Source organism: Hirundo rustica, chromosome 3 (genome assembly GCF_015227805.2).
Source record: "Hirundo rustica isolate bHirRus1 chromosome 3, bHirRus1.pri.v3, whole genome shotgun sequence".
Lineage (NCBI taxonomy): Eukaryota > Metazoa > Chordata > Aves > Passeriformes > Hirundinidae > Hirundo > Hirundo rustica.
The window spans coordinates 12703822-12727841 of NC_053452.1; the positions used below are offsets into that span (position 1 = coordinate 12703822).

Below are 24020 nucleotides of genomic sequence, written 5' to 3' on the forward strand. Positions count from 1 at the left end.
TGTCCAAATTATTTGAAAATAATCTGCATGAGAACTGGGAATTACTGCTTCATTTCTGAACTGGAAACATCACTCCAGGAGGACAGACACAAACTACATTGAGAAGGACACTGTGTGGGTATAGAGCATTAAATCCACCTTCCACAGGTAGGCTGCTGATTTTATTCCCTGACCAAGAGTGAGCTGTCACACAGGACACCACTAAGGCTACAATAAGACAAAACCAGAGCTCATAGCAGACTGACCTCACAAACAGCTGCCTGATTTTCTTCACCTTCACGTTCTATGAGATCAACAAGGAGATATTCACCATAGGTTTCCTTCAGAGTCTCACTTTGAGGTGTCCAGATTAGCATGAGATCATCATAATCTTCCATCCTACAAAAAGGAGATCAGGTAATGTCCTAAGGCTCTGCCATTAATAGGCCCAGATACTTCCATTCTACTCCAATAACATATAAAAAATATTATAAATACTTGTTCCAAAGCCTGCATCTACAAATTGCTTCACCTAGGACACATCCCCAGTACACACTAAAGTGGGAGTCTCAGCACCGGAGAGACAACCACACTCGAAAGCCAGTAGAACCACCAAAATCTGCACTGCCCAGTGCAGATGCTTATCTTTCCCTAAGAAAATATACTGGAATCCCAGTTCAAAATTCTGCCTCATTCTCCTACAACAGTGGTGGAACACTCATAAAAGTCCCAACCTACATGGATTTTTACTTAAACAGGGAACAGAGACTCTTTCCCACCAGACTGCTATTTATAGCCCTGATCAATGTAACTCTGAATAAGAAAATCCAGCAACTTTTACCAGAACGGTGATAGAATTCATCAGTCACCCATGCTGAGACTATGGCACAAAGGTGGGTGGCAAACCAACTCTAACACTCAACTGCTATCAACAACATGAAGCCACTTGCATGTATCTCTTGAAAAAATGCTGGAATTGAGTGGTGCAACCAAAAGCAGCAGAGAGGAAACTGGGACTGTGTCAGGCTGCCGGAAGTAATAACTGCAACAAACTGCAGGGGAAACTCTCGCTGCTCCGTGCCGGGAGCAGGCGGCTTCCTCGGCTATCACACCAACACCCAGGGAACGGTCGCGCTGGACAGCCCCGACGAGTCCGTCCAGGCTCCGGGCCTTGCGCGGCGACACCGGAGCTGGTGGAGCCCCGCGCGGTCTCTGCCGCCACCCGGCGGCCCCGCCTGGCACGAGCAGCGGGTCATTCGCTTACTTGGGATGCACCAACCTCCTCATCTCCCTGCACGGGAACTGGGACCGGTCCGTGGCGCTTCCCTCGCTTGACAGGGATGCACAAACCTGCTGCCGCAGTACGGTATCCAGGAACAACTATCCAGGCTTCCCTCTATCATTAGGGATGCACAAATCTCCTTCTGCAGGGAGAATCAAAAACTTCAGAGCTTCCCTGGGGTTTGGGTAAAACTCGTTTTGTTCCATGGCCCCACTGCTCAGGTAGGGAAGTGCCTGTATGCGATACTTGTAAGCTGGACATCACTGTTCCGCATAGGCAGGAACTCAGAAACAATAAACAGATTCTCAGTGCCACTCTATGTGGAATCTTCTGGATTTGGAAGGAGTCTCAAAGAAAAGACAGATGGGCAAAAGAGGTTCTGTTTCTCATTGTATCAAACACTGTCTGAGTCCCCAAGTACTGCCTGACTCCAGCACAGGAGAGTGGAGAGGTCAGGGGGTCTCTGGATGCTTTTGCTGCTCCTGCATACCAGAATGGATGCAACCTCTGGGTAAGACCACCTTTGTAACGAAGGCTAGGGACCCTTTAGATTCTGACCTTGTTCCTGCCTTTTTTCCCCCCTCAACTAAAATGAGGCTCCAGCAACAACAAAAACTCTGTAAAAAACTTAAAGTAACTCATTCTTTATCCCTCAAACCAAAATGGTTATCGTCATGTCCCTCACAGGAAGTGTCCCAAGGGAAAATCTGCAGTGACGTTTTCTATTATCAGAACATCACCACCTCAGCACAATTAATTAGTGCAGCAAATCTGTTAATAAGCTATGAAACCAACCAAAGAGGGGTAACAGAATGAGACTGTATCCTAATTGAACCCTGTTATTTTGTGGGGTCCATAACAGACACACACTTCCTGCAAATGGAACATTGTGCCAAGTGCTTTGTGTGCCCTGTGTCATTCTGCTCTGTGGGACATGGGACAAGGCCACACACAAAGGTGCAGATGGCAATTCCTGAAGACTGACTCTGTGACAGTCAATGGGACTCTACACACACACGTCCCTGAACACTACACTGTAGGAACACAACCATTTTAACTTTTTAAATTCTGCTTTTAATATCTTCCACCAGTACCATAGTATTCAATAAAGAAATCCTCCAAATCCCAGTAAGCTTTCCAATATAAAAATGCCACAAAATTCCTCTACTGTGAGCACAAGCACAGAGCTGCAAATTTGACTCTTACCTACAGGGCACAAATCCAAGAACGGCAGGATCTAGACAAGACACCAGCAAGAACCTTAAACATCAAAGCTTAGTGGGCTGCCCTCTCGCACATTGCTGACATCTCACGTTACAGAGGCCAGGCAAAGAGTAACTTCAAAAATCAGTGGTTAAACAAATTTTCAGTTTACAGCTGCTTCCCCACACAGCTCCACGCCATGCCGCCCCCCCGCCCCCGGCTCTGTAAGCACGGGAAAAGGGAACAGAGATCACTCTAATCTCCTCTCACTCCCCCAGAACGCGTTGCTAGGCAGGTGGCTGCAGATAACATCCACAGAGGAGTCTCTGGGTGCTCTACTGACTGTTACTATGGATGCCAATGAAGCACAGAGGTGAATGCAGAGCGAAGGGAAAGGCAAAGCTCCTTCTGCAAACAGAAGTTAACCTTACCCAATATTTACTGATGGACAATACTGAAGTATGAATTTTATATCATCACTGTGTAATTTCAGAGAAAATCAGTTTCCCAGTTAATTTTCTAATAATACCAAAGCTAAAGCATTTTTCTACTTTTCTATAACAAACTACCAAAATCCCAGACAAGATGGTAGCTCTTCTCAGGAATATTGCAATGGCCTAAGTGACATTTCCAGTCATGCAGAAGAACATTTCTATTGACAATATCCAATGGCCATTAAAAAAAAAAAAAAAAAAAAGTTTAAACTGAAAGAAAAAGACAAGTATGACAGTCAGAACCAAGACATATGGAAAGACTTTATATCTTTATGCATTAACTCACCTACTGATACCTTCTCTGTATAAAAGTCCATTTACTTAGTGATAGGTGGTAGACAACTCAAAAGAAACACATAACAAAGCCTAAAAATTGTACATCAAGTTAGTATGAAAGAGTTTTTTAACATACTGACATATCCAGAGCTACAGCAGGAGGATGTGAAGTGGCAAAGGTCAAGCCTTTTTCTTAAAATGATCAAAAGTGGAGCAACAGGAAGAGCACATGGTGCAGATCTGCTTCAGACCCATGTGGTAAAATTCAGTATGTGCAATAAAACACCTCTCAGAGACAGGCTTCTGTCAGAATGCAGTCCAAGCTAGCAGTGTGAATCAGCCCATAAACAAACGGCGTGGCTTTACCAATCAGACACACTCAACGTGGCACTGCCATCTGTGAACACTAGTCAGTAAAGACCCCCTACACCATGTGATAGAGTGTCCAAGGAATATGTTTCTCCCTGAACTTCAGTCTCCATTGCAGGCATCAGAAATGCTAATTTAATCACCTTCTGCTACCTAGCCACAAGGCAACACTTACATTTGCTACATGTGAAAACAACTCCAGAATAAATCAGAGTGAAATCTAACTATTGCTTCATAAAACATTACCCTATCTTCCCACTGCGGAGAGAACAAGTAACCCAAAATTTGATGGATACATGTTCTATTTCAACCACACTACAGGGAAGCATCTCACAGCAACAATAACAGGAAAATCACCAGGCCCTTGGGTCACAAACTCAGCATTTCTCACCTCCCGGACGCAACAATGGCACAGGCAGAACACGTGTAGCAGGAAAAACCAAGAGCAGCAACAGTCACTGCACAGGTAGAGAGAGCAGACAAGCTGCACAGAAATGCACACATCTGCCTTGCACACTGCAGGCAGCTGTGCTGAGCAGAAAGGAGAAAATAATTCAGTTTCACATTTTTAATGACATTTATGACTGGGATCCCACAGCAGGATCAAAGCTCTGCTAAAGGCGCACTTTGTAGGGATATCAAACCTTTGCTCCAAACTGGGGCCATCAAAAAAGGTAGTAACACAATGCAAAGAGAAATGTGTTACCCCATGATTTTCTTCAGCTCTCTCAACAAGGCCTAGGAGGCTGCTCCCCTGAAACACAGCCAGAGCCAAGGCAAGGAGCACTTCCACAGGAGAAACTGTACAGAAGATAATTAATTTTTATGTCTGAAAGACTACCAGAAGTAGGAATTCTCTGATCTTACTTCGTTTGGGTAACAGGCCTTCCTATTCAAGCTTTGCTTGACTGTTCAGCATGAGATAATGAGAAAATTAAAAATAAGTTGGAAGAGGCTTTGAGAAAACTGGAAACCACATGCACTCCCTAAAATATGCAGTGGTGTAATTCAGCCAGCAGATTACAGAATAAACATTACTGACAAAAAATAGTCTTCCTACATAGCAAACTAGTGCTCAAAAAAATTCATCTTGTGATGAAATAGAATAAAACCAGCATAATCGTAGAACTACCTCGTTTGGTTATCACAGAAAGCCAGAACAGTCAATCTAATCTACTGATGCTGCAAACCAAAGGAAGAAAATGCTTCAGTCTCTCCCAGCCAGACGTACTTAGGGAAGCAGAAGCAAGGAGCTGCATTACCTTGCTTGGCGCACATACAGCTGTGGGTGACAGTGATGCCTGGGGCACGCCAGCAAGGTGAAACCTCTCTCCACGGGTGAGCCTGGAACAGGCATCATCCTTTCAAAGACATTCCCCATGTCCAGCTCTGAATGACTAAAACCTGTCGGGGGCAACAGAGAAACTTCATTATGCAAGCTTTAAATTAGTAGCAAAACAGAGTTTCAAACTTAAACCACAGAGAGTAAAATGTTCCAAGCCTCTTAAGTTAGGCAATGAGGCTGAAATGACAGCAGTATAAACATGTGAGAATCATCACCAGTCATCTAATTAATCCTGCATTCCAAACCTGAATAAGCTTCAAAGCAATCAGAAATTGGTAGAATCCAATCATATAAAAATAATACAGCCAATTCTCTATGCCTCTGGAGAATCCCTGTCAGGACTCGCAATGCTGAAGGAAAGCTGATGTTGGTTGCCAGGGTGGATTTGACAAAACCCTTCATTCAAGCCTTGCTTTCTGTAGTTGACACACCACTACAGTCCTTGAGTGCAACTTGGAACCAACATGTCTATAGAAGCTAGCATATTAGAAAAGTTCCAGCTCCCTTCTCAGCTCACTTAAGTGCATGGTTGGCTCATTAGTGTGAACTCAGGACCAAAATTTCAAGTATGGTGCTGTTCTCTGATTAACACATGTATTCTCTACCTTTGTACCTCTGTTCTAAAAGAAATAATCCAAGTTTCCTTCCATATCTCCAGCAGCCCCTCTGAGCCTCACCAAAGTGTCCTCTTCCAATCTGTACTGGCTTGGTTAACTAAGAGAAAGTGCCCAATTTCAAATCTCTTGGCTCTATTCAACCAGAAATCTTCACAAAACCTGTAGGGATTGATTTTTGAGATCTTTACTCTTTTTTTTTTTTTTTTTTTTTAACACACTTTTATAATTTGCTTCTGTAAATTTAAAATTTTACTGATGTATCGGCAAATCTAAAAATTGCAGGGAATGGACAGACTGCTGAATGGCTGCTGGAGTGAGCATGGAATCACAGGTACCTCTCGCACATGGGATCTTCACAAGAAGATACTTTTAGATTATGTTTTCCACATGTCTATAAACTGATAACTGTTCTCTGTATTAAAAAAAGAACACCACAACGAGCTCACAGTGCATATTAATTAGGTTTGCAATTGCTCTCACTTCAAGAATAAAACACTATTAAACTCTTACCTAACTTCTCCTCAGGTGGTATAAAGAGAAGTATAAACTGCAGTTCTGGTAGTAAGACAAAAGCTCTCCTGGACAAATAACAAACATATTCAGTCTTTCATCATTACACTCAGCAATGACAGACAGCAGCTATATATATATATATATATATATATATATATATATAGCAGCTATTTATATATATATATAAAAAATATATACTTTTTTTTCTCCACTGCCTATAACCTTTCTTCCTAAGTCCACATGGCTCAACAATTAAGACATTTCTGACTAACAGTATAATTTGAAATTCATCTGGGTAATTTTGACTGGTTTTTCCTGCCTTATTTCTTTCAAATTTCCCAATCTTTATATTTCAAACATCCACTTTTTTATATAGCAGTTTCCTAGTGGTGAGATATTTAACATACCAGGTCTTCGCTGGCAGATTTCTGATGCAGCATCTGAATGAGATGGTTTGACTTGACAAATGTGACTTGACAGCAGGAGTGGGCACATGCGTGACAACCAAAGGCTACACAGGAACTCACCTAAAAATTTCTTGGGAACATCCAGCTGCATATTCTTCCTTTGCCACAAATAGATGCATGAAGAGCGTATTCAAAGGCTACAAAACGAGGAATGAAAGTCTACACACCATGCAGTTCATGTTTTTTCCACCAGCCCAAGTATTAGTACCAATATACATTTCCAACACACAGGATCTGCACTCAAGGAGCAGCGTAATATACATAAGTTACTTCAAAGCATGTGTGGGTGAAGTTATGTAATTAAAGTGCTTTATAAATTTTTATATTTTGTGCTTCTGCAACAGCAGATGCTGTTTCTAAACTAAACTTTCAACTCAGTTTTCTAAAGCTTTCTATTCAGTTTACTATTGTTTGACTGCAATATACACTGTACATTTCATACTGAACACTATTAATTCTCAACTAACAGCATTCAGTCATGTTAAACATTCAACATGTGTCTGACAAAGATATTTTTTAGGTTAAAAAAAAAACAAACAAAGCAAAAGCTCACATGCTTCACATAATCCTAAGGTGGTATTTTTAAAGGTAGTAAGAAAAATTACAAATTTTAAGATGACATCATATGACACACAAATACCAGGCAGAAACAGGGCAGACTAACAGACACCTTTATCTCCTGCACCTCCAATGAACACGGAAATCTGGTGTGCTGGAATGGCAAGTGTGGAGGTAGACAAGCTTGCCAAGCCCCTCCCCTGGAGGGATGTCCCTTGAATGGGCTGTGATAAGCTCATCTCAACACTTCCAGGGAGAGATATCCCTTAAATGAGGCTGTCCTCTCTGGTCATAGCAAGATTCCCATCATGCTCTGGATACCCACGTAGATTCTTTCTAACCCATTGGGGTTTCCCCTTTGGTACCACCCTCACTTTCTCCATAAAAATCCCAGCTTCTGCCCAGTTTAGGAGGGAGCTGTCATCCCCAGACCCCACTGCAGGGAGCTGGATGATAAAGGCTACTCCTGTGGAACCACCACATGGCACTCCTCTCTCTGAGTCAGCCTGGGATAACCTCGCAAGGCATAGCTGAAAGCACTACTAAGAGCTGATCACTTGCAGCCACCGGCTGCGACCACCTTGCAGAGGTTACCCAGTGGCTGGAAGAATACCAGAAACCCCTAGATGGCTGTCTCTTGCGTGACATCTCTGTGAAGGTTGTGGCATCCCAGGTCAGACCAACAGACCTCTGGCAGGCCGCCAGCAGACAAGGGCTATTAAATCAGCTATTCTCTGGCATGTTAATTACTAGTGCTGGCTCAGTGAAGGTCTGCCTGTAGATAAAAATACTTTAAATGGAAAACCTGAGATCTTCTGAATAGTATGATATTAAATTAAAATGCCATAGCTAGAGGCATCAATAAACTTCAGCAATTTAAGAGCAAGAATGATTTCAATAGAGGCTGCAGTATATGGACCAGCATCAGGACAACAAACTATTGTAGCAAACATCTCTAAAAATCAGGCTGTTTGGTTTTTAGAAGCAAAGGGAAGAAATTAAAAAGAAATATAGTACTGCTGAGGTCCAAGAGGACACAAAGTTACCCAGACATGGACTGTAACTGTTTCCAAATAGCGCTGATAACCAGACAATCCAGTAAAGCATCTTCAGTTATTCCTTTCTGCACAAGTCAACTCCCACTTCAGACCCTGAAATTATTTCTGCGCTCTCGGTCAACTGTCAAAAGACAGGTCAACTACACTTCACAGAAACCCTATGTCCTGATGATCTCAATTTTGAAAAGCACACACACCTGCATGGATTTAATCTGCAATTTACCAATGACATCCCATCAAGTTATACTCCAGGAAATGTTCAGAGCTTCTGCCAATGCAGAAGCATAAAACACTGAATCTTCTACACCTACTTCAGCAAATAAACTCCATTGTAGAAAAATAAGAACACTGCTGCCTGTCTGTTTCAAGGTATTTTTCATTATTGGTTCTGAGTAGTAATTTATTTTTCTTGTCTTTTCTCTGTAGAGCCCTGCATCAGATCCTGCAAAGTCACTAGACAACCCAAGGGAGGTCACAGCACAGCAGAACTCCCAGAGCGGCTGCACCCTGAATGAAGGGGCTATGCCTGCCCACAAAGTGCCGCTCAAGGGGCAAACGAAATCCGTTACAAGGAAATCACAGACTCTTCTTGTACATTCCCTTTGGCTGTACTGATGGTTTCTTTTAAGAGCACACATTTTCAAACACTGTCTTTGTCAGCTTACCTCCAAGCCGTTGCTTAACGCCACAGAAGACTTTGGAGAACTGATGAATAAAATGCCCAGAGATAACTGCAGCACTGCCAACACAGCACGTGTTGTCCACCTTATGAGTGCTTGGGTTTTAACATTTTCTGTATTTTCTCAACAATCCCACTATCTAGCTCCCAGCTGCACTCAGTGATGGGTGAACATTTGACTGTTAAATGTGCAAGGGCCTGTTTCTAGTCCATAGATCGATCCTACCAGAAATTCACAAGCTCATCCAAGGAGCCCATGTGAAAGTTGCCAGCATGCAAAGCAAAGAGCAGCAGTCTCCCCACCAGCACTAAACAAGCTCACTGCAGAACTGTGATGCCCATTGCAGCACAAGGGTTTCACAAGGAATCTACCACCTTCTACATCCTGAATGTCTCAACTCTACCAGAAATAGATACATGCTCACGTGTATTCGCCATACCTGAGCCTTAAATGAAAACTCAACTAAATTCATAGAATTTACTTACAGTGCACTTATTATTAGTGTAGTTTTCATGCAGGAATGGTTCCCATTCAGCCTGATCAGTGATATTCCAATTGGGATAGTCCAGAAAGGCAGCATGGGCTATAACCTCATTCTTCTCATTGCAGAGTGTCAAAGCCAGATTCGATAATTCTCTATGAAAACAATTTAATTTTGCACAGGTTGAAGAAACTCCACATAGAAAAGTGACTGACTGTGACTTCAGCCTGCTGGAACAGCAAAATTAGCCATGTTCAAGAGAGTTCCCAAGATCAGGCCTCAATAAAACTTCATCGTCCACATGCTAATTTGATATTGTTGCTTCAGTTCCACGTGTTCTAACATTATATAGAAATTCAGGTGGATTTTCAAATCCTCAATCATATTAGTGAATTTGAGATGCAAGACTTAAACATTCCCTTCTGTTTGTATGTTTCTCCATACGTCTCTTTTTTCCCCAAACAGCTGTTATCCAAGATTTTTGCTATGAAGGGGGAAAAAAACTTAAGTGACCCACCAGTATCTGTCTGTCAAACAGCCTGTCTGGTGATGGTTTTATCAGGTGCTATTCAACAGCATTTCTTCTGAGCTTTTACAAAAGGAAGCTAGTATAGAATTAAACCTTGTCCACCATGGCAGGGACCCAGGTTTGCACAGTCATGCATGTGAGAGACATGAAAGGGGATTTTCTTTCCTTTTTTAGAAATAGCACAAAAAGCCATTACGTCACACTGTATCAAAGCTCAGAATGTTTTCTGCCATTTGAAGTGGAATTGTCTGATAACCTAAAACACTAATACTTACAGAAGGTAAGTGACATCAATCCTTCCAAAGAGGTCTTCTGTGACAGGGCTGAAGAGGCTGATAATGCCTGGGACATCCTGTGACTCTGTCCTTCTGGCAGTGACCACCTCTGTATTTCCCCTTGAGGATGTTACTGTGGCCATCCCACAGGCTGCACTGAGAACCAAGGAAAACACTGCTGCTCCAACCATCCCATTGCCATCCCCTGCCCAACACAGTCACTTCAGGTGGGTTGTCACAGCAACTCTAAATTGGGGCAACTCCTATAGATTTTGGTGCCTAGTTCCTGCATATCTCCACACATATACACACTGCCTATGCAATGTACACTTGAAATGCAGCAAGCAATCACTCTGTCTGAATCCTACAGAGGAGATTAATAGTTTTAATGGGCTTCAGCTGCTTTCCTATATATTCATTTGCATGCTAACCAGCTCATCACCAAGAATTTCAAACTCAAAGGCCTTCAGTGGGAGGCTCAGCAGCGGGCAGTCAGGAGAAGCAGGCTGGAGACTCAGCAAACAACCAGGGCAACAACATCCCTGATTAAACAGCAGCTTGAGGTGAGTTAACTATATTTTGTCCAAAATTGCTCCTCATATTTCTTCTAAGGTCAACACCAGGGCTTAAATTTCAGAAGGAATTCAAACTTCTGTGGCTGCTTAAAGTTCTACTGCTTTCTTACACAGAAAAAGAATGTGGGGGGTTTTGTGGTTCTGCATTTACAAAATGTGCCAGGCACAACTGATTTGTTGATCTGCCCTGCAATTTTAGAACACACAGGGCAGCAGATCCTCAAACCACCTGTGGCCATGCCCTCGGCTCTAACACCTTTCAGCTGTGTGTCTGCTCAGTACTGCAGACTGCTGTGACCCAGCAACAACCAGGCACATGAAATAAAGCAACCAAACAGTGGCTTCCCTCAATTTCTTAAATATATGTGCAAAATATAGCTGTACTAACTGGGGAGGAAAAAAAAAAAAAAAAAAAAAAAAGTGCTTAAATCAAAACACCAAGACCAGCAGAGCAATTTCACCACTATGCCGAACACAACAGCTACTTCTAACAGTGACTCCAAAACCAAATGAAACGCTCAGTTATTAGGCATCACATTTCTCAACTAAAACGAAAAACAAACAAAAAAAAAGCATTTGTTTCCACCTTTTAAATACAGATAAAGTAACATGCACTCTTACTTCTTTCACAAACAAGACATACGAGCGTCAGGGCAGGTCCTGAAATTAACCTGAAGCAATTAACCTCTACAAACAAGAGTCAATTTCAAAAACGAAAACTAACGCGAACTTTAAAAGGCCATTCAGCCACTGAGGTTTAACACTAAGATAACTGCAACTGAGGAAAACCATTTGCCACATTTTTATGTTAAACTTGTTAAACTTAAAGAAAAAAAAAATATATATATATATATACACTCCCATCTCTACCAGCTCCTCTAAAAACTCTTGCAGCCCGCAAGGAGCAAAAGCAGCATTTACACAGTAAAAATGTACCATTTTCGTGAGGAAATGCGCTGCTCCTGCAGCAACTCCTGCATTCGACCCACGGAGCAGCATCCCAGAGACAGCCAGCAGAACAAGCAGAGGAAGGCATTCCCCTTTTGGGGGGAACTTGGAGCAGTTCCCTCCCACCTCCTCACACAAACGGCTCTCTTGAAGCATAAGTGAGATTCTACGCGGTTTTTTGGTGTTTGTAGCCCAAAACGCATCGAAAGCATACGTAATTCGAGAGGGCTGTCAAGAGCCGCAGAAGGCTGCGGGGGGCGGCTCTTGAGGGACACCCCCGGTGGCTTGGGGCGGGGCGGTACCGCGGGGTAGGGCGGGGGCTGGACATGGGGGCTGGACCCCGGGGCCGGACACCTGCGCTGTCCATGGACTACTCCAGGGCGGGCTCACGGGCGCGAGCGACCCCCTCAGGCACGCAGGCCACGGCCACGCACGCGGACAGACTCCCGCCGCTGGGGGGCGGCCCGCAGGGCGCGGGCAGAGCGCCGCGCACTCACCTGCCCTGTCCCCGTGCGGAGCGGAGCAGCCACAGACCGTCCCAAGGACGGGACAGACGGGACAGATGGAACAAATGAGCCCAAGGACGAGACAGACCGAACAGACGGTCCCACGGACGGAACGGACACTCCCAACGCCCGCCCACCACCGCCCTGGGACGCCTTGCCGTTACCGCGGCAACGACGCTGGGGCGGTGCTGCGTGAGGTCAGGGGTGGTGGTGCGGGGCCCGCGCGCACAGTGGCTACAATATGGCGTCTACGGCGGCCGGGAAGCAGCGCATCCCCAAAGTGGCGAAGGTGGGTGGTGGGCAGGGTGGCGGGGAACCCCCGGGAACCCCCCCGGGCCCCCTCGATCCCCATTCGCCGCGGGCCGGCGGATTCCGGCGGGTCGCGGCGGGCTCCGATCCCACCCGCGGCGGGCACCGGGCGTAGCGAGGCGCCGGAGGAAATTGACCGTCTCGGTGCTGCGTTAGGAGATGTGAGCCGAGCCCCCCTTGCGCTTGCCTTGCAGGTGAAAAACAAGGCACCCGCCGAAGTTCAGATCACAGCGGAGCAGCTTCTGAGAGAGGCAAAGGAGAGGGAGCTCGAGCTTCTCCCACCGCCTCCGCAGCAGAAGATCACAGATGTTGAAGAGCTAAACGACTATAAACTCCGGAAGAGGAAGGTACCGTAAAAAAATCCAAAAACAAACAAAAAACCTCCAAACAAACAAACAAACAAAAACCACAAAAAAACCCACCCCAGGTTTAATCTCGACACTCACATAAAACACTAAAATTCCAGTGATTTTACTTAAACAAAATGTAGTCCATGTTCCTTGTGGACTTCCCAGGTGGACTCCAATTCTTTAAAACCCCCTTTTCATGCTACCCTTTAGCAAAATCTGTAATTTACAGATGTGTTGCTTGACAAAATCAGGTAGCAAGCAAGATCTCCCCTTTTCCCCCGTTGAGAACACTGAAAGGGTGATTACTTACACAATTATAAGTGTTATCTTCATTACCACCAGTATCTGGCCAGCCACTATAAAAGAACATTAACAAACAAAAAAACAAACCAAAAATACCCACAACAATGTTGAGTTATAAATATTTTAAAATAATTCCTCTGCTTCTTTGCTTGCGCAGATTTACCCATGGTTTTGCTTGGCTTTTTGCTTTGAAAATGCCTAAGCAAAGCAAACATATTCCTGATGGTAATAATAATACCCCATAAGCCATTTTTGATGTGAATGGTGTGCAGAAGGATTTCTGACTTACAGATGTAATTTTCTCCTCAGACTTTTGAAGATAACATAAGAAAGAACAGGACTGTTATCAGTAATTGGATAAAGTACGCACAATGGGAGGAAAGCCTGAAGGAAATCCAGAGGTAATGATGATGCGGCTGCAGGCATCTCTTAGGAGCCTTTTTAGACATACCAAAGTCTGGGAGGCACATTTTACCTGCCCTGTACTCATGTTTTCCAGAGCCCGTTCCATTTACGAGCGTGCCCTGGATGTGGACTACAGGAACGTCACCCTCTGGCTGAAATATGCCGAGATGGAGATGAAAAACCGCCAGGTCAACCACGCCCGGAACATCTGGGACCGGGCCATCACCACTCTACCCAGGGTGAACCAGTTCTGGTACGGTGGCACGGTGGCAGAGCAAGGAGCACCCCTGCTAGCCCCAAAGGCTGCACAGCATTTGGCTGTTCTGGGGTTATGCAGATTATCCAAGTCTTCAGGCTAGTCTGAAAAAAAGGAGGAAGGCTGAAGTTTTGGAAAAGTTTTACACTTTTTAATTGGCAAGAGCCTTGGGAGAGAAGAATGTTTGTGTGCCTGGATGCTGCTAGTCACTGCTAAAGCCTATAGGCTTTTCTGGGGTGGAAGGAAGTAGGTGAGGGAAGCTCAGAGATGCTCTTAGGAGGCACTCCAAAAATCCCTGAGTGGACATGTTCACCATGTGATTTCAGAAACTCAATCTCCTTTCCCCAGGTACAAGTACACATACATGGAAGAAATGCTGGGGAACGTTGCTGGGTCACGCCAGGTGTTTGAACGGTGGATGGAGTGGCAGCCAGAGGAGCAAGCTTGGCATTCCTACATCAACTTTGAGCTGAGATACAAGGAGGTGGACAGAGCACGAAGTATTTATGAGAGATATATCCTTTTCAGAGCCTTTTGACTCCTGCCTGAGTCAAGGTCTCCCTTCTTTATTTCCTTCCCAAGTATTCCATGTCCAGCAATGTCCCTGTGCTCCTTTCCTCTGTGGTATGCTGGAAATGAGTCACCACCCTGGGAGGCAGCAGGAGGTGTTAAAAGCATGTTTAGGGAACGCCTCCAGATTCAGTGCAGTGGCTGCAGGTCCTGTCACAACAGTGTCTGTATAACTGCACTCATGCACCCAGCTCTATTGTAGCCATCATTTGTTTCAGGTTTCTCCTCAGATTTTCCCTGACCCTTATCCCTTTTTAAGTTCTCAGTAAGGCACAAAGTCTTTGCATGCTTAGACCTGTCAGTGTCTTCTTCCCAGCTGCATTTATTGTTTCTGGCATGCACCATCCTGGGAGCTCCTTGAGCCGGTAGTCCCTGGGAATGACAGAGATGGAGATGTGCCACTCAGCCAGCGCTGTTTCTTTAACAAGAGCTGTACTTGTCCTCGTTCACCCCGATGTGAAGAACTGGATCAAATACGCGCGCTTCGAGGAGAAGCACAGTTACTTTGCCCACGCCAGGAAGGTGTACGAGAGGGCAGTGGAGTTCTTTGGGGAGGAGCACATGGATGAGCACTTGTATGTGGCTTTTGCCAAGTTTGAGGAGACCCAGAAAGAAGTAAGATCTTCTTGATAACGCATCTGAGTCATGTTAGTGTTTCTCCTTGAATATCAAAACTTAAGCATTTAACATTCACTGCAATACTTGTAGTTCCCAGCACCTTGTGATTGTAGTCTAAGTTGGGGAGTCAGTTTTTTGCTCACCTCTAGTTGTCTTTTGGTGACATCAATAAAATGTGTTCTAAGGGAGATCTGCTCAGCCCAAGACCAGCAACATTGGCTCAAACCTGTGTCCTCACACTGGAGAGGTTCTGAGAGGTTATAGGCCTGCATGATAGAAATCTGTATTGGTCCAGATGTTTTTCACAGTCTATAAGATTCCCAGGCTGTTAAGAAATGGAAGACGTTCTGTGAACCGCAAACCACAACCTCTTACCTGTAAATGAATAAGGGATGGTGGGGGCTGGCATTTTCAGGTTTATTTTTTCCCTCTGAAAATTTACTCTTAAGGGAGATCTGTGTTAGTCCTGTTCTAAAACAATCACGTTGTTTTAGAACATTGGGATATTACAATCCTGTATTCTATTAAATATTGCCAAAAGCTCATTGAAAATCTGCAGGGGAGGACAGAAATTGTTTTGTAAATATTTTTCAAATTATATTTAATATTTTCAGTTTGAAAGAGTGAGGGTTATCTACAAGTATGCCTTGGATAGAATTCCAAAGCAGGATGCCCAGAATCTCTTCAAGAATTACACCATCTTTGAGAAGAAGTTTGGAGACAGGAGGGGAATTGAGGACATCATTGTCAGCAAGAGGAGATTCCAGTACGAGGAGGAGGTGAAGGTACGTGGGACAGGTACCCTCCAGGCTCACTGTTCAGCCAGCTGGTACTTAAGGGACACGAGTATTTTGGGATAATCAAGGCTGATAAGTTTCATATTACCCTTGAAAGTCAGTCCAAAAAGCCACCTAGGGAATGTTCATTTTAGAGCCAGAATTCCTTCCCTGTTGAAGAGAATCATATCTGCATTCACCGCTTTTTTTGTTTCTCTATTCTAATCTAGATTGTGCAGGCCAGAGTTTTGGATTGAACTCAAGGATTGGTACCCTTAGGGATAATGTAGTTTAGCTTGTAGTTACTACTTAAGTTAGGGAATAGCCATTACAGGACACCTCACCTGTGCATAAATACCTTTTTGTGAGAAAACAGCTGTGTCACATCTGTCTGCTGTTCAGTCCACACTGCACATTTCATCATTCCTCATCCCTTCTCATACTTTACGTGGATTGCCTTCATTGAGACAATGCTGGGGGCAAAAAAACCAAAATTTAAAACAAAGTCTCTTATAACCCTGAAGCTCTACCATTAAGCATCTCCAAGACTGACAGTTTTTTGTTAATATTCCAGTGATCTATTTTAAAGGGGAGATTCTGACTAAGTAAAGGATGAGGCTCTGTTTGTTTTAGTGGCTGAATATTGTTTGCTGTTGCCTTGCTCTGCTGTCTCTTTAAGGCAAACCCCCACAACTACGATGCGTGGTTCGACTACCTGCGGCTGGTGGAGAGCGACATGGACGCTGAGACCGTGCGGGAGGTGTACGAGAGAGCCATCGCCAACGTGCCTCCCATCCAGGAGAAACGCCACTGGAAGAGGTACATCTACCTCTGGATTAACTATGCACTCTATGAGGAACTGGAGGCAAAGGCAAGTACTGACAATTTGGGGGTTTCCTTTTCCATATAGTAAATAAATGCTTGTATTTTGATAGGAAAACCAAGAACTAAGTATTCTCTGTGTGACTAGTTCTGTGTCATGCTACAGGATTTACTATTTAAATATAGAGAATTTTTCCTCTTCCGGTTTTCCCTCCTATGTGTAAGGGAGGGAAAGAACCAAATTTGTTTTGCCCCAATTCTTTCAGAAACACTGATAACAAAAGCAGGATTGGTTATTTCTGGTGGCTCCGGCTGAACTGCTTGTGACAGACTGTTACCTGAACTTGTGAAATAGTTTTGTGGTTAACAAAAACTGTTTGTGAAGCAGCCACGTTGTTGCTGCTTATAGTGGCCTTTGAGGCTGTGCAAGTATTTATTCTGTTTCCAGTCATGGAACATTAGAGCTGCTCTGAGTACAGAACACCTGTTCAGTGTCTGTTAAAGGAAAAGACATATTTTTCCTCCCACAACCAGGGCACTCCTTGTTTTATTGTCAGCTTCCTAGCACTGAACCTTGCTTTGAAAAGGTGAATCTTGCTGATTCAGAAGCTACCACCTTTGAATTGTGCACTCTAAGTAGATATGCATTCCTGATTCTAACCAGCTTGCCTTAGATACTGTTCTACTGTTTTGCAGTCATTGCAGAGTTCAAATTCAGCATAATCTCAGCAGTAAGCAAAGTGTTTAATGCTGCCTGTTCTTACAGGATGCAGAGCGAACCAGACAGGTATACCAGGCATGCCTTGAGCTCCTGCCGCACAAGAAGGTATGGCTTCTCCAGCAGTTTGGCTTGAGTTTTGGGTTAAAATGCCCTAGATAAAATCCTCTAGTTCTCTTCCCCCTCAACCTTCAGGGGTGTAAGCAGCTCCAGACTCCTGCTAATGGGGTCTTGAAGGCTTTGCTTAAACTTTTGAGTATCGCTTCCAGTTTCTCAAAACTCCACCTTCCAAAATGGATGGGGAGGTTTTCAAGCTAAAGTGCAAGATATCTGTAGTTTGCATTGCAGAGGGAAACTGCAGGGCAAGCACTGGTGTCAGGATTCCCTCATATATGAGACACAAGGTTTTTTCCAGTATTTTCAAATTACTAAGTAGTTGCTAAGTAGACTGTAAGAAGATGAAATTACACATAGGAAAGACTGCTTAGTTTTTGCTTGCTTGCATTCCTCCTCAGGCAGGATCGTTCCCCATTCTCGTGCAGTCTCTGTACGGCACTTGAGGCTCTGCTTAACCGGGAAAACATCTTTTTTAGCATCCAGTGTGCCATGTTCATCCCTAAGGCAGCTGCATTTGACAAAACAGCTATCAAGTCTGTCTTCCCCATTACAATTGGTCTTCAAGGCTGAGTGATTGGGGTTTTGTGTTTGTTTTGTTTTGTTTTTTCGCTTGTGAACTTTAAAATATCCTGTGGCCAAACCCTTACAACTGCATTGTCTTGGAATATCAGAAAATTCTTGTTCATGTTCTTTGTCTAGTTTGTCATATATTGTGTCATCTGAGTGTCAGATTGATCTCTAGTTATTAAGAGCTGATTAGCCCTTAATTGATACAGCAATAGCTGATGTTTTGCCAGTTGATGATTGGTTAAAAAGCTATTTTCTCCTCTTTAAAAGACTTGTCCTGGCCATTTTTCCTTTCACCCCAAGTTGTTTTAGGTAATGAACTTTAAACCTTTCAGCAGGAAAGCACTGAGATCAAATGAGATTACCAGCAGTAGCAGTCATATCTTGTATAGACAGAATGCTTATACTTTTAAGCAATGTGTACCATATTATCTACTGACTTTCCAGCCTAAATAGCACTTCGTTCTTTTTCTTCTAGTTTACATTTGCCAAAATGTGGCTGCTGTATGCACAGTTTGAAATTCGCCAGAAAAACCTCCCCCTTGCCAGAAGGGCTTTGGTAAGCTTTTATCTAAGCCATATTTTACTTCACTAACTAACACAGGAATGGCATTAAAAGATCTTAAATTGTCCTTTTGAAATAGCTGATTTAATGCAGTTAAAAGAAAGTATCCAAGAAGTCGGGGGGGTAGGGGGGCGGGGGTCGGGGGAGGTGGGACGGCACGGTGTAGCACGGGGAGCATTTACTATCACATATGACTTAAAAAGAAGTGTAGCTTATTCTGATGAATTAGCCTCCGGGCAGAAATGACAAAGCATTCCTCTGAATGCAGAGCACTCACATCAGCTCGGTGCTCTTATAAGTTTTTAGCTGCTGCTGCTGGCTTAAAAGTGATACTTGTTCTAACAGTAGCATTTTATAAAGCATTGTAGATGAATGGGAGGGTTGACTCTAGGAAATTAGGACCTTACCAAACTGTGTGCCAGTCCCAACTGCTGATAGAAGCAATCACAGGGACTTCAGGCAGGCTGAGGAGCTGCCCCAGCAGGTTCACTCTCTGAATGTCAGCACGTCAAGGGACAGCAGGGTGTGATGAGGCAGCAAGAAATGACCTCTTTTAAAAAAAAAAACTTGTTTTCTTTTCAGTTCAGATATTCTTAGTAAGCCCAGAGATAGCATCAGACATTTTGTGAGAAGGCCAGTGTTGGTAGCAGTTGAGGTGGTTTGAGTTTAAAGAGCAAACTGGTGCTCTCACCCAAACAGTGATGGAGGGCATGTGAAGAACTGAGCATATGCTGAAATACCAGTAGCATCTGTAGAGCTGGAGGGCTATAGTGGTGACCAAACCGATAATCCCAAGTGGTGGTTTCCTCCATTTTTAATAAATTCCAAGGTACTCTAAACATGTAGGAACATTGTGCAGGAGAACTGTAGTAAGGGAATTCCGTTTCAGATTACCTCACGTTGGCTTGAGGGAGCAGAAGCCACATGGCTTAGTGTGAAAAACACCAATCACTTATTTTTAAAATTTTGAAAGTTTAATAGTAAATAAGATGGTCATAAAAATAGAATTAGAGTAAAAAAATGGAACAATTAGGGTTAGGACAATACGACACAATAAAAACAAAGTTACAGACGTCTGGGTGCCTCCCCGAGCAAAAAAGCTGCGGAGAAGGACCCCTGTTAACAAAGAATTATCTCTTAAAAGCAGTAGCCTGTTGAATATTCATACAGTTCATACATGATGCATAAATTCCATTTAAACAAAGAATTGTCTCTGGTTAGTATCACTTTTTTCCTTTAATCTCTATGGCGTCTTCAGGGCTGAGCAAGGCAGGAGAAGTTGGTCTCTTCTGATAAGGAAGTAGTAAATTCCTTTTTCTCTGAAAGATTTACGTTTTCCTGTGGTTGGTACATAAAAACTACATTTTAACTACAAAACTACATTTACCATACTATCAAAATATTAATACAACATTAAACAATCAATACAACATAATACATATAGTAAATATCTTGTGTAGAGCCATATAATATGCACTTTTCACACTTAGTAAACAATACTTGTCTATAGAAGAGATTCCAAGGCCAAGCTCACTACAGCCTGTCTCTGTTATGCCTATTCTTACTTCACTCTTGTTTTAAGAGATTCCCAAACTAAGAATCCAGAATTGCCCCTCACACTTTGGCTCAGGACAGACAGTTCTGTTCAGAAACTGAGGAATATCTGAAAGAAAATACTTCATAAAGACATTATTCTTCACCTGTCCATTGGTGCCAGTCAGCTGGCAGGGGTGGGCAGCCATTCTCTGTGCCAGGAGGAGCAGTGTGGGCCCACAGTTCGTTTGGTATCACTTGTTTTATGAGGTGCTTGGGAACTGCTTACCTGGCAGGCTGGTACAGACTGGCACTGTGCTTCCTTCAGGTGCTCAGCTGATGAACCAGGGTAAGTTCCACTCATACTCCATGGGGAGCCCACATTATGGGAAAGAATGATGAGTGGCAGATGCTTTCTGCTTCTCAGGCTCTTGGTGTTAATGGATGCACATTTGTTCTGCAAACACTGGTTGAATTTACTACTGGCCCTGAACAAGCTGAATAAACTGCAGAAAAATGAGTTTCAATTCAAACACTTAGAAAATCGAGTAGGGGTTTTATTTTCCTGCAAGATCACTACAGGTTTGGTTGTTCTGGTTTTTTTTTTTTTTTGCATGACAGGGGACATCCATAGGTAAATGTCCAAAAAACAAGCTGTTTAAAGGTTACATTGAGCTGGAGTTACAGCTGCGTGAATTTGACCGTTGCCGAAAGCTGTATGAAAAATTCCTGGAGTTTGCACCAGAAAACTGCACGTCCTGGATTAAGTTTGCTGAGCTGGAGACCATCCTTGGGGACATTGACCGTGCCCGGGCCATCTACGAGCTGGCTATCAGCCAGCCCCGGCTGGACATGCCGGAGGTGAGCAGGGGGGAGACTGATTTTAATGTACTTATTGCACAATGTGGCTGATGAACATGTAAATAATCCACCAGATAAAACATCAGGTGAAAGCTGAATGGTTGATGGGCGCCAGCTTTGGTGCTGCTCAGCCCTAATCCCAGCTTGTGCTGCCAGTGAACACCCTGACCTCCTTTCAGGGAAGTTTCGCCTTTATCCATTCTCTTTCCCATCCAGTGTGCTCAGAGTGAATGTGATGAGAGTCTTCTCTGTTGCAGGTGCTTTGGAAATCCTACATTGACTTTGAGATTGAGCAAGAGGAGTATGAGAAAACCAGGAGCCTTTACCGGCGGTTGCTGCAGCGCACACAGCACGTCAAGGTGTGTGTGGGCACCCAGGACACAGAGCCAGGCCTGAACCTGGCCCACAGGCAGGGAAAGCCTGGGCTGCCTTGGCTCAGATCAGCCTAGGTTCAAGCCTGTGCCTGTGCTCTGAAGGAGGGAGGGAAGTTCCTGAATTCCATACAACAATAGGCATATCTCAGGTGAAATAAGCTTTTCCAAGCAGCCCTCTTTGCTGAGCAGCTTTAGGATCTTGGTTGCTGAAACATTGCAAGGAAAACTGATTCTCCAGTGTCGCTTGCTGCTGTCATTGACTAAATTCACAGATTTCTCATGACTTGGAACAGCCACAAGAAACTGATCCACATGCCATATGGGGATGTTGTGTTCTGAAACGGGGTGAATCTCACTTGTGTAAAACAAACAGATTTTCTGGGCACCTGCTGGCATTGACATTAGCTTTTTTTTTCATGCTTTTTTGTTTTTAACCTCTGCCCTGGCTGTGGTGGCACAGAGCAAGGGCTGGAGCTTGGGTTTGTGTGCTGTGCCTGCAGGTGTGGATCAGCCTGGCGCAGTTTGAGCTGTCAGCAGGGCAGGAGGAGCGGCTACCACGCTGCCGGCAGGTCTACGAGGAGGCCAACAAGGCAATGCGCAGCTGCGAGGAGAAGGAGGAGAGGGTCATGCTGCTCGAGTCGTGGAGGAGCTTCGAGGATGAGTTTGGCACCAATGCCACTAAAGAGAGGATAGATAAACTGATGCCTGAGAAAATAAAGAAGAGGAGAAAGCTGCAGGCCGAAGATGGGGTAAAGAAAAATGCTGGCAGTAGTGGGTGTGAACCCTCGGTGGCTTTGTGCTTTATGCAGTCAGCTGCTGGGCAGGAGATAGTAACCATGAGCTTTAATTTTCTATTATGCCTCTAATTTCTCTTTCTTATTAGAAGCACCTCCTAATACCCAACATTAACATACAAATTAAACTTGTTTTGTGGTATTTTTCTCTCTAGTCTGATGCTGGATGGGAGGAATACTATGATTATATTTTCCCAGAAGACACTGCCAATCAGCCCAACCTCAAACTCCTGGCCATGGCAAAGCTCTGGAAGAAGCAGCAGCAGGAGAGTGAAGCTGCAGCCACGGATCCTGATAAGGACATTGATGAAAAGCAGACTTAATACCTTCCTTTTCCCACCCCTTTCTTGGGCCATTGTACAGTATTTTCATTGGTGATAAATAAATGTATTTGGAGAGTTTCAGTATTACTGACTTGAGATGGATTTTGTGTGGAACACAAGCACCATCTTCAGGTTGATTCCCTTTAACAGTCCTGTGGGTGTCCATCAGTTAAAAGAGAGGTCCTGGGAGCAGTGCAGGGGTCTCTAGCTGTCACCAGTGACAGGAGAACTGGAAGAACTGTGCAGTGACTTTTGCTTTTAGCACAAGGACCTGTCCAAGGCTCCCACAGCCTATCCCAGCACTGCTGAATGACATTATGTGCCAGGGCAGCAGACCTACTGTCTTTAGTGAGAGAGAGGTCTCCAGCCATCATCCCTGATGGATTTTCCAGTAATTCTGTTAAATATAAAGGTATTATGAGAATAGTTGAAAACAAAAAAATCCTGTTGACCACAACCTGGTCATCTTCCTATCCAAGGATGCTTTTATCCCAGAAAACTGTAAGGGGAGACAATATTAGAAGTTAAATACACTGAAAGTAGGCCCCAGAGGACAAAGCTGTAAACAGCAGTATCATGCAGTCAGTCTGTGTTTGAACACTTCCGTATCCTGGCAGACACAAGCAGAGCTGTGTTGCTGCTCTGGGGTGGGCACTACTCTGACCTGGTCAGATCTGGCATGTCCAGCTGTGGCCAGAGCAGCCTTTTCCTGCCCCACCTAAGTCTCTAATAACATGTGCCTCTCCTTCCCTGCCCTCTCAACTCTGGGTGTTTCTGGTAACTCGTGTTAGGAAAATTATTCCATGAACACCAGAGGTTTATGTCCAAATAGGAGACAGAGGAGTCCTTTTACTTTATTTGAATAAAGGGAGAGGCCATGGGGCATTTCCCCTGGGGTCTCTCAGTTTTTCGGAGGACGCAGCCTCCTTTTTATCTTAATTTCCCGGCCGCATTTCCCTCTCTCTTTCCCCATTGGCTGAGGTACTTGAGAGGTACAGATGTCCCAAAATGCCTAAGACCTAAGAATCCCCTTTTAATGTATAACCCCCCGCTAATTTTTAATTTTTATGGCGTTTATGGGTTTTCCTCTTTGTTGCTTTCATCTTTCAATATTCAGTTTCATTTACAAACAAACTTACGATTTGTTTGTAAAGGCAAGTATCTTATTTTCCATTCACCAATTAGTAGAATCCTTCCTGTTATAAATGAGATAGACCAAATTCGATAAATCAAAATTTGGAATTTTATTGAGAGACAAAATAACAGTCTCGGGCAGCCACAATTTAAAAGGACAGCGTCGAGCCCGGGGTCGGCGCCGGGTGAACAACGATAACACACTCTGCCAGTCTGTTATCCCCAAGTTCACATTTGTGGTTTGCAGCAGTCTCTTTTTATACACTGGATCGTGGAGAGAGGCTCGAGATGTTGAAAGTCCTCTCTCCGAGGCAGCTTCATTAAACATGCAGGTTTCAGTTCTAAGAGTCTGAATGGATCAGCGGAGGAGGACAATGCTGTTAATGGTCGGTTCCAGGTGTGGTGTAGACATGTTAATTTTCGCCGGAGACCATCTAGATACGGATCTGAAACTATCATTGGGTTCTCTG

The 24020-nt window shown here is 44.0% G+C and overlaps 2 protein-coding genes across 7 annotated transcripts in view; one reads left to right on the forward strand and one right to left on the reverse strand.

Moving 5' to 3' along the window:
* CFAP61 (cilia and flagella associated protein 61) overlaps positions 1–12192 on the reverse strand; it is a 97344-nt gene extending 85152 nt beyond the window's left edge. For 2 of the 6 annotated variants that reach the window (XR_005700086.2, XR_005700085.2), the window contains exons 1-7: positions 11638–11888; positions 10127–10282; positions 9327–9477; positions 6606–6682; positions 6076–6143; positions 4866–5007; positions 246–378 (exon numbers count right to left, since the gene is read on the reverse strand). Coding sequence is in view for 4 of the 6 variants with exons in the window: in XM_040059547.2 (XP_039915481.1) it covers positions 246–378; positions 4866–5007; positions 6076–6143; positions 6606–6682; positions 9327–9477; positions 10127–10282; positions 11638–11861 (951 nt within the window). In the remaining 2 variants the exon portion in view is untranslated. Of the gene's footprint in view, positions 1–245; positions 379–4865; positions 5008–6075; positions 6144–6605; positions 6683–9326; positions 9478–10126; positions 10283–11637; positions 11898–12146 lie in introns of those variants that run through there. The other 4 variants (XM_040059547.2, XM_040059549.1, XM_040059548.2 and 1 more) reach the window with 4 other exon arrangements.
* Positions 12193–12306: 114 nt separating this feature from the next.
* Positions 12307–22500, forward strand: CRNKL1 (crooked neck pre-mRNA splicing factor 1). The gene is made up of 14 exons (XM_040060262.2): positions 12307–12444; positions 12659–12811; positions 13427–13518; positions 13617–13775; positions 14127–14293; positions 14785–14963; positions 15581–15751; positions 16422–16613; positions 17331–17390; positions 18445–18525; positions 20686–20925; positions 21183–21284; positions 21800–22048; positions 22249–22500. The coding sequence occupies exons 1-14, from the start codon at positions 12397–12399 to the stop codon at positions 22414–22416; spliced, it is 2061 nt and encodes a 686-aa protein (XP_039916196.1). The 5' UTR covers positions 12307–12396; the 3' UTR covers positions 22417–22500.
* Positions 22501–24020: the final 1520 nt, after the last annotated feature.